Here is a 10943-nt window from a genome sequence, read left to right on the forward strand (position 1 = left end):
TAATACAGAATAAATGAGATAATGAAAACTGCACTATTCAAAATGAGTGTTATAATAAGGGAATAGAGCTATTTATTAGTCTTGTTTTAATGTGGTGGTGTGTGTGTCCCTTATGCTACGTAGTTACGTCTTACTGTTAGGAAGTAAAGGTTGGGCATCCCTCCTGCAATGCTGGAGGCAAAAAAAAAGTGATGCAGCACAAAAGCCACATGAATGACTGTAGTTGCAGTTACAAGATTATTTCAGAGTTCTGGCCAAGACTTGGTCAGTGGGTGAGATGACAGTTCTAAAAGCTGAATTCATACTTGTCTGAGTGCGTTGATCTGTTGATTCAAGTCCAAACAAGACATGGGCTGTGTTTTCTGTTTGCAGATCCCTTGGAGGAGACAGCGGAAACTTCTCCACAGACTGCTGCAAACTCGGCAGCGGAGCTTCTTAAACAGGGTGCAGGTCTGTTAAACTTTTACTTTGCATTTGACTGGCACCAGATTTTGTGTCTTATAGCCTGGGAGAAGCTGAAGCTTAGATTAGACTGGAGGATGTTTAAAGGGAGCAGTTAAATTTAGTCTGCTGTGTAGAAGTGTAAAGGGCATTGTGAGGATATATACCAAATTCTTTTTGGTTTCTGCAACCAGGTCCTAAACTCTACAACCCTGTGTTTGCTTTCCAGTCACATCTCCTATGGGAATCTGAAGTAGCACAGGCTGGCTCAAGCACAGCAATTTTTAAGCAGCCACATTGCTTTCATAACTGATGAACTTAGAGAAGGTATTTTCAACCTGTGGTTGCAGAGGTTCATGAACTATGTCTGAGGTCTGCAAAGGGCAACTAAAGAATGTGTTCAGTAGCAGTCATAACACACTGTTGTTGGACATGGTGCTTTGAGTACCCCCTTATAATCTTACAGCTGTTCTTAGTAGAAATGCAGCCACTGTGTTACTCCCCTATATAGTGCCCAGGGGAACCTCTCCATGCCCTCCCATGCTCCCTTGTTTTCTCTCTGCTATGAATTCTCCCCAGGATCTGTCTGTCCACCAGATTAGTCCCATTAGAGCAGGAGAACACACTGCATATGGCATACTCTGTGCCTTTATGAGAATGCTGCCTCTTTGCCCCCACCCAGTTCAGGGCATTTCTGAAGGGGGCAGTTGCCAAGCTGAGCTGCTCTGGAGAGTGTTGCTCCTTGCTTGTGCAGCAGTCTGCTTTGATCTGAATACCTCTTCAAGTGCTGTAATCAAGAAGGCATGTGTGGCTGAGGCAATGGCAAGCCTTTGTGAGGCTGTGCCAGGAGTGAGCACACACTGGCCTTGGCCTTTCTGTCTGCTGATGCTGACAGGTTTGTTGTGGCCAACAGGGGAAAAGAAACTAGGAGGACTCATTTTTGTAGAACTTTCCCTCTTCCAAACCTGCCTGGACACGTTCCTGGGTGACCTGCTCTAGGTGGCCCTGCCTTGGCAGGGGGTTGGAGCAGGTGATATCCAGAGGTCTCTTCCAGCCCTGGCAATTCTGTGAAAACCCAGCAAAAGAGGCATGTGTTGTATTTTGAGAAATGTTGGGTTCTCCTTGACCAGGCAGTGCTTTTCAAACAAAAAGAAATAATCCTTGCTTCATCTGGGGCAGTAGGCAGGTAACTCCTTAGGGCAGTTATCACGAGTCATTTGGGAAACTTAGTACATTTGGGGTTTTGTTGCTGGTGGTTTTGTTTTTAGACAGGGGTTTGAGACCTGAATAGATGAATTAGCTAGGGGAGATGCTCAGAGGGTTTTTTGCCTAGATACATCATTTTCCAATGATTTTCCATATTTCAGAGGTCCTTCTGCAGTCATAGAGACATTCTAGTTGTGGAATTGAGTACTGAAAGGCAGACCCAAAACATAAATTGTTTCTTTTCCAACTCTCTGAGCTGTGTGGGCACCTGCAGTTTAGCCAAAGCAGATTCACTTTTCCCCTGCCTTGCTTTACAAGCAAATGAAAGATGTATTTGCCTGAAGGATCATTGTTTTATATCTGTCTGAAAAAACCTAATGAGCATTTCCAGTCATTATCTGAATGCAGAAGCTGACTGGAAATCCTTTGGAAATCCTATGGAAAATGATAGCAGCACCATTGCAGGGAAGCTGCACTGCACGAAAGACACGTATTCCTTTTGCTTTAGCCTTGAGTATCGTTTCTGTGGGATTGCTGTCATTAGATTCCCCATCTAACATTCCCCATGGTCTTAATTAAGATCTCTTCCAGCCTTTCTCATTACCCGTCCTTTCCTGTAATCTCCTTCTTAAGCTGACACTTTGCAATACTTCTGAAACAGGTTCCACTTACTGGTTTTTGTGCTACAGAAGTAAAGAAAGACACAGTATTTGGTGACATGTTTTGAACTATCAGATTGAGGGCAATTTAGACAAAATGCTTGGCTGATTCATTTAGAAACAAAACTTGAACACATTCTGTTGACACCAGTGCAGTGTGTGACAGCAGAGGAAGAGAAGCACTTCATCTGGGTCTCCAAAGTGGAGTGTGACTGTGGAACAAGGCAAGCTTCCTGTGGTGGGAAGGGCTGAAAGGATAATGAAGAGCTTTAGAACTATACCAAACATACCCAGTAATGACGTGAGGAGAGCTTATGGTTTGGAATGCTATTTACCATTTTGGGTAGACAAGACAGAAGGCTGTTCAGCGAGGAAGGCCTCATTGAACTTGCATTCGTCATCTTAAACCCCTCTCTGCATGAATTGTAATTGAATAGTAACTATTCAAACAAAAGTTGTTGAAACAATCACAGCAATGTGCAAGTACATTTGGGAAATTTGCTGCTTTCAGATGAAATAAAACAAATCTCTGGATCCCTTATTTCACTGACAGACTCCAGAGCTTGAAGTTACTGGGCTGATCATCATGCTGGGATCTAACTCATGCTTATGCAGTCATTAACTGTGCGACTGCTAGGTTGTTTTGAAAGTGCCAGTGCCTGGCTGTGTGTTTTATGTAGCTAGTCATAGGAGAAAGCTTTAGTCAGATTACAGAATAGCCATATGGGAAGAGAAGCTATTAGATTTAATTTAGTCTTTGCTTTCATATTAAGGTTGGCAAGTCAAACTAAACTGCTAAACAGATGAAATGTTAGTTGGTAATTTGCATGCATCAGCTGCCAGAGTTGTAACCTCTGTCCTGGATACCTATGCAAATATTTTATCAAAACACAAAGTCTGTCAGCACCTGTGTTTCACTATGGATGTGTTTAATCCTGCTTGTTTGTGCTGCAGAGTAAGACAGAGGACTTTCCAAGAGCAAAAATGCTCTTAACCTGCTTGTAAATTTTACTTTATACCAAAGTATTTAAGTCCCAAAGTATTTAAACATGTGAATAATTCTATATAATAGTAATTAACACTGTATGGTATTATATGGCACAGTTACCATACAGTATTGTCTAGTATTACACAGTATTATAGTCTAGTATATAACGCTATATAATATTAATACTTACTTTCCTAGTGTTTGCTGCAGATTTGCTATGAGACAGGCCTGTTACCTCCAGAATTTAGTCTTGAACTCTGTAGAAAAAATTCTTCCCTGTGAGGGTGCTGAGGCGCTGGCACAGCGTGCCCAGAGAAGCTGTGGCTGCCCCATCCCTGGCAGTGCTCAAGGCCAGGTTGGACACAGGGGCTTGGAGCAACCTGGTCTAGTGGAAGGTGTCCCTGCCTGTGGCAGGGGATTGGAACTGGATGATCTCAGGGTCCTTTCCAACCCAAACCAGTCTGTGATTCTATGAAGCAAGAGTGGAACATGGTGAGGCACACACCCACAAGGTTTGCTGCTGGTCTTCCCTGTTTGCTTTACAAAGGTGGAAAGTTTACATGCTGTTTGGTTTTGTTCAAAAGACACCTGTTTGATTGCTGCTTGGTAATGACCTCTCAAAGTCCTTCCTGTCTTTCATTACAGCGTGTAATGTCTGGTACCTGAACTCAGTGGAGATGGAGTCCCTCACAGGCTACCAGGCAGTACAGAAAGCCTTGAGCCTGACACTGATGCAAGACCCTTCTCCTGTCTCAACCGTTGTCCATTTCAAAGTGTCTGCACAGGGAATCACGTTGACAGATAATCAAAGAAAGTAAGAGAATATCCAACCTTGTCCCCTACATGTGTTGGCTGCTGTTGATTTTCCTAGTTACATTTTGCACTCTCTCAGCGAATAATAGGATGTATTAAGGAATAACAGTGAAGGAGTCAGCTGTCCAAAGGACTGGAGAATGAATGTTTGAAGCTATGGATGTTACAGTCTACATGTCAGCTTTTACATCTGGAAGGTCACTTTGCCATGGCATTTTTATTCTAATGAATGGTTATTTCTAATCAACGGGAAAGTAATGGCTTTGCCAGCATTTGATATTCAGCCTATTCACTGAAATAATTTATCTTCACGGTATCTTTCGCCAGTATCAGCAGAGTTGGCCTAAGCAGACAGTGCACATCACTGTGTAGCTGAAATAGGGCTTTGGATAGCCTATAAAATACTATGATACAAAGGTAATTTATGTTTACTTTGTACTGAATGCAGTTAAGGCTACCACAAAGTCTTTAGCTTTGATAACTGACAATAACAAAGGAGGGGCAATAGGAATTTGTTCCAGTTTAAAAAAAAGAAGTGCCAGACTTCTTAATTCCATGGGGTCTGCAAGTGTTTACAGCAGATCAGGGACAAAACCTTACATGATAATGCCTACAAGTGCTTGTATTTTGAAACTTGGTATATTCACAAGTTCCAAGAAGTTGCATTTCCCACAGACACAGTATCTAAATGGCCATTTTTTGGTTAAAAAAAACCCCACATTTCATACTTCCAGTTCTTTTTCTTAGCTTGAGGGTCAGTTTTCCTTTGATTCAAAAACTTGATGTTACTATTCTAAATATGGATTTATTTAGTTGGAGCAGTTCAGGTGGCTTTCAAAGTCACTCATAGATAGCAAAAAGAGTATATTGTCATTGTTAAATTGAGATGAAATGTAGTTTATTATTTAATATTTTAAGCATCTTAACTATTCCTAAAACCTGTTCTCTTTCTTTCTACCCAGACTCTTTTTTCGGCGACATTATCCAGTCAACACTGTTATTTTCTGTGCTTTGGATCCACAGGACAGAAAGTAAGGAAGACAAGCTGTGTTTCTAATGTGCTGTTTGTATTGTTGATCTAAAAGAAAAAAAAACAACATAGGTTTCATTTTTATTTCTTTTTTTGTTTTCTTTACTGTTTCCTACGTGGATGACCAGATGGATGAAAGATGGCCTTTCTGCAAAGTAAGTGGGCACCTGTCTGAGTCTCTTTTAACTGAATGTTCTAGGAATATCAGTTTCTTAGTGTTCTGTATTATCCTTGTCAGAGATGTAGAAGGGAAAGCAGCTGTCCTGAGACAAAAATCTCTCTGCCCACTGTAATTAGACTTTAGTTACTTCACCTGCACCTCTGCAAGTCGGGGCCTAATTATGTGATAGTGGGATGTCTGGAGCCAGAGTTAGTGTGGTTTACTAAGGCTGCAGGTCTATGATTCGACTAAAATTTCAGAAATGAAAACAGCCATTTGCTACGCAGTCTTGTGTTCCATTTGTCCAACAATGCTAACACAAGCTTACTTGTCCCACTCAGACTGATAGCTCTAAAAAAGACACACACACACCCCCCCCAGCAGATAGATAAACACACTCCCAGCAGTACTAGTGTGTGGCATAAATATATACTTAGCTGTGGATTGCAAAGCGCTTTCTGTTGAAGGCAAGCATCATTGTTCCCCCCTTACCAAAAGAAACCCCCTAAACAGGGAGAGCTTAGGCACTGGCTTCTGGAAAGGAACAGAAATAGATTGCTTAAGTCCTATTTCCAGTACTCTTGTCTGCTGAGATCCATGGCCTTCAAACCCACTTTTTAGGCCGTTCCTGACACACCACACCAAATACCCCCCAAGGCAGGTAAAAGAAAAGCAGTACAGAATCAGATTAAGTATATTCCCCAGGGTCAGCAGCACGTCTCTGACAGCAGACTGTGCAGGATTTAATACAGAGAAGAAGGAAGGGGACAGTCTCTTTAGCTGATTGTGGCTGTCCTGAGCCACTTAGGAGCTCCTGAGTTAGCTGCTGCACCTGAACCACTGTGTTTAGCAGTCAGCCAGGACCTTGTCGATCAGAAGAGATGAAGTCTTATTTGTGCTTTTGGCTTGTGCAGTATCGTTTCTGCTTTATGAAATGAGGCAATGCCTGTCTGTCTGTTGTCCTTGCAGAGTATTTGGGTTCGTTGCCCGGAAGCAAGGCAGTGCCACGGACAACATATGCCACCTATTTGCAGAGCATGATCCAGAGCAACCTGCCAGCGCCATTGTGAACTTTGTATCAAAGGTCATGATCGGATCCCAGAAGAAGATCTGATGCCTTCACATCCTTGACTTAGAGCTCTTCACTGATTCCACTGAAGGAAAGCACTGTGAGAGAGGGAGAAAGCATATTCAGCAGCAACGCCTGACCCTTGTCATTCCTAAGAAGGAAAGCATAGGACAGTCTAGCTGCATTCTGTCGCAAGAGCCTTGTGTTTGCCTTTTCTTTGAAGACGCCTCTAAATTAACAAAAGCATTATTTCTTTGTTTTTATATCAAAGGACAAAACAAAAGAAAGTGGGTGCCACCCAAACCTGTGAGGCCCAAACCTGAATGAAGCATAAATGAAAACTTTCCTCCTGAAGGGTTTTTGATACATTTTCACATGCTGTTTCTCATCATCTGTTGGAGCAGAAATACTCACTAGGCTGTGCTACTTCTTTTGTGCAGAAAATGTTTTGTATAACCTCCAAAGACACTTGCCATAGTTGCATCAATGGTAGCTGTAGGCCTTGCAAACATGCTCTTAAGGGAATGATGGTCTGAGGGAAGACTATTTGCTCTTCCCTTCATCCTTATGTGATCAGTGATGGGAACTGAATGGAGAAAGGGGAAGATGTACGTGAAGAGAAGGTTTGTGCAAGTTGATTTCTGATCAGGAGCAGAAATGTGGAGCATTCAGGGAGGTTGCTCTGTGTTAAGAGGGCTGGGCTGGGTTAGTTGGAAAAATTCTAAATAGGGGAGAGGTGGCAGAAAAAAGTTGTGTGGAAATCTGTAATTGGGGTTTTGTATTATTTTTTTATACAGAGAACTAAGCAGGGAAGATTCTGTATTATAATAATTACAGGATAAAAATGAGGGAAAAGAAGAAAACTTTATAATTTATACTTTTTTAACCTTTGCCAGATTATTTATAGTAGATCTCAGATCTTGGTATGTCATAGAGATACTCTTTAACTAGGCCATTGTTGGGCTTTGCCTCTTTAGCTCTATTTTGCATAAGTAGAAGTGTTTATAGCCTGTGCCTTGCTAAATAGAGTCGCATAGTTTGACTTTTGTCTTACAGTGATAAGCTGCTTCCCATTTCCTGTCTCTGCAGTACTGTTTTGGTAGTAATATTTGTTCCCCTACCTAATATTTGTGGATTCTTCCAGCCCCATTTTTATTGGAGTTTTATGGATTTTTTTGGCCTTTTTTTTCCCCCTTTGATCTTTAGGAACTGTTTTTGGTTTATAATATCATTTTTTTAAGAATTCCTTGAGTTTGGAAATCCAAAAGGGAATGGAATATATTTTGTTACTCTGTCCCACTTCTTGAGAACATTTATGTAATGATTTCTACAACTGTCACACTTGCACAGATCTCTGTATGTGTACATTGGTATTTTAAATGCATAACAGAGTGCTGGTTACCTTTACAGAAAGCTGATAAGCTAGATTACAGTGGAAAACTTCACAAGGAGAGCAAGCCACTGAAGTCTACTCTGGAACTCCCATTCACTTCAAAAAGAGCAGTACTAGACCCCTGTATCACAACTGATGGTAATAAAACAGCTTCACTTGTGACAGTGCTGAAAAGCTTCACTGCCTCTATTTGATGTGTGGCTGTCAACATTATAGCAACAAACTAAGAAATAAAATGACATGCTGAATTTGGCATGCCAGTGCATGAGGTGCTGGATCAACTAGTAACTGTACCCACTGGAGGATTTAATCATTTTATTCACTTTTACAAAATAATATTTAAATGGAATGGGGAACTTTGGTTGGGCTGTATGGTAAGAAGTTTCCACCAATTTGGTCTGTCCTGTATAAAGTATGATCTGTCTTACATTAACAGCTCTCTCCCTATTTCCTAAAGTATTAGGATCATGGAAACATTACTCAGTGACCATAGCCAGAGTTACTGATGTAACTATGAATTTTGTATAAATAACTTGATACTTTTTAAAAGGAAGAGGGTGAGGAACAGAGGGAGAGAGAAAAAATATTTGAAGTTTAATGTATCTGGACTGGGTAGTGGAGAATCAGTAGCAGTGGGCATTGGATATCTGTAAAAGGGTGAAGCAATCCAAAGCATAGTAGCTACCGTTGAAGCAACAAAGGCAAGTGCCTCTGATTTGTACCAAATACTTCTGCTTTTCTCACACAGAGGTATACTACTTAAACAGTGTTCAGGTACCATCCAAAAGGGAATGCAGCTCTTGAGGAGTTTTGATCCTTTTGAGACATGTGAGGACAAGTTTCCTTTTAATATTTAGCCAGTTGAAGCCCAGTGAATTTCTCCAGCTGACATCTTAATTACATTTAAGTCTGAATTAGGTTTAAATCCGATGTGTTGTGAGCACTGAAATGAGAAGGAATTTTTACTACATTTTTTTGATTCTGTAGATGACACTTAAATTCCAGTGTGTCTTGCTAGACACCACGTGTTGGCCTTTGGGCTGAAAATAAAGTGTCCTTTTTTCCCCCAATTTTACCATTTCCATTCAGGGCCTTATTTTTTAGTCCCTGTTCTTTCTCAGGCTGCTGGCTTCAAGAGCATAAGGAATTGAACGCTGACATTCCTGGTGGTGTTTCCTGGGAGTTTAGCTCTACTTGGTAAGTGGGGAGTAAAGAAGTTGCCCTGTTTCTAAGGGAGGTATTTTATTATGCGTTCCTTTGGATGTTATATTGCCACCTGCTTTTGCTTTTAATGAATTAAAAAATGCACAAAGCAAGATAATTCTGTATGTACCATTATGTAGTGTATGTAGGAAGATATTCACGAAACACTTGCTCATGGCAAATACAAGACTAAATAGTTAATACAGCACTTTCTTTCAAGGTTTTTGGTAGATGTGTATATGCAGTTTCATAACTAATGGCAGCAAGTGACATACGTATTTAGACAGACTCCTATTAACCTTCTTAGTAAATGTACTACTATAATCGTACAGTGTTAAACTACAAAAATGCTGAAAGCCATGTTTTTAATTGAATGACTTCCATGTATCCAACAGTATCATTAAAAAAAATAATCTCATGTTTCTTTCTTGGTTTTACCTACTAGTGCAAATTTTTGTCTTTTTCTTGAAACTGTAAAGAAGCACCAGAAGGTCTCCAGTATGTAAATGAATGTTCTATAAATTCTTTGTATAGTCATTTTCTCTGCTCTTCAGATATCGCCTCTGTTCAGATTATAATAAAATGATGAATGTGAAATTTCACAACACAATGTTACAGGACAGTCTGCTTGGAAAGAACGTTACCTTCTGACAATGCTAATAACCAAAAACTTGGTGAGATAAGACTAGTTTGTGTGCTGGAACAGGGGTTTAGTTTAGTTCCTTCAAGATTTCTTTAGTTCCTTCAAGATTTCTTTCAAGGACTTGGTGTCCTATGAGTCTGTGTTCGTGGTTCAAGTCTAGTTAATGCGTATGATTTTCCAAGTTCATTTGCTGTTATAATGATATAAAAGTGCCTTTTGCCTGCATTGCTTATTTCAGTGTAGAAGGCAGAATATATGATGTCATCTTCTGGGATGTCTGTACCCATTTAACTGTGCCTCCACGGTGACTACATTGGAAAAACTTCCAGAGGAGCATGAGGGGAGAGGGAGAAACCTAATCCATAGCTGAAATAGCCCTCAGAGTGCAAAATCTGTGCATCAGCCACACACTGAAGGTTGAGTTATGTGCATGCTTTAGTGGGATTACTTCTGAGACTGATAAATTCTAGTATGTCATGCTGATGCCATTTCTATGAGGAGTAGGCTGCAGGAATTCATTCAGTGTCTTGACTGCCATTCATCACTACAGGCCAGCAGGAGGTTCATGCATGGGCGTAACACAGGACAATTATTCATGACAAGCATTCATCCTTTAATGGAATGAATTATAATGTGGAAGAGATCACAACTGGATTTTCTGTGCCACAGTCCAGTCTCCTGTTAAACTCTTCTCCTTGAACTCAGATGCCACTGCGTGCACGTGTGCTGCTATTGCTCCTCTGTAAAGGCTGCTCTGGGGGACTCTTTGCTCCAGTGGATGAAAATCTGCTTTCAGCATTCATCCTAAATGTACTCGCAGCTAGTTTATATGCAGTTGTGCTTATGCCAGCATTGTCTCTTAGCATGAATAACTGGTTTCTCCCTGAGGTATTTATAGCAAGAGATGTGACCCCCCCCTTGTGTCCCCCAGTCTTCCTTTGGCAAGGCTGAACAAGTCAGCACTCAGCCCTTACATTTTTGTCTTTGAAAGGATGCACAGGCCTGGGGTTTTAAACTTTTTGTCAGTGAAATAATTTCTCTGGAGGGACCACGAAGGGAACAGCCAGACTCTTCAAAAGGGGCACGAGCCGCTGCCTTGGGATCTAAAATGCATCCATAGAAAACTCTTGGAAGAAGAAAACCTGGCCCACCGCATAGCCCGAGCGAACCTCTCCTTTGCTTCTGCTGTTGACACCTAGCACAAGGGTTACAGCAGTGTAAACTACATCCGGCAGTGTGTGTACAAAGGAAGTTAGGAGGGCAAATAGCTGAAGAAGTGCTCAGAAGCCAAAGTAGGAAACAGGAAGCTTGCAGGAGACTTAGCAAGTCTGGCAGACA

At 41.1% G+C, this 10943-nt stretch overlaps 1 protein-coding gene across 3 annotated transcripts in view; it reads left to right on the forward strand.

Annotated features, from left to right (window-relative positions):
* The window catches only part of TNS3 (tensin 3), a 197496-nt gene extending 188116 nt beyond the window's left edge, over positions 1-9380 (forward strand). For all 3 annotated transcript variants that reach the window (XM_061464584.1, XM_061464585.1, XM_061464586.1), the window contains exons 29-33: positions 373-450; positions 3940-4108; positions 5070-5138; positions 5266-5292; positions 6267-9380. In XM_061464584.1, coding sequence (XP_061320568.1) covers positions 373-450; positions 3940-4108; positions 5070-5138; positions 5266-5292; positions 6267-6411 — 488 coding nt within the window. In that variant the 3' untranslated portion in view covers positions 6412-9380. The remainder of the gene's footprint in view (positions 1-372; positions 451-3939; positions 4109-5069; positions 5139-5265; positions 5293-6266) is intronic.
* Positions 9381-10943: the final 1563 nt, after the last annotated feature.

The sequence above is a fragment of the Pezoporus flaviventris genome, unplaced genomic scaffold (assembly GCF_033815535.1).
Source record: "Pezoporus flaviventris isolate CSIRO_AGI_PZ_B2104156 unplaced genomic scaffold, CSIRO_AGI_Pfla_v1 ptg000037l, whole genome shotgun sequence".
Classification (NCBI taxonomy): domain Eukaryota; kingdom Metazoa; phylum Chordata; class Aves; order Psittaciformes; family Psittacidae; genus Pezoporus; species Pezoporus flaviventris.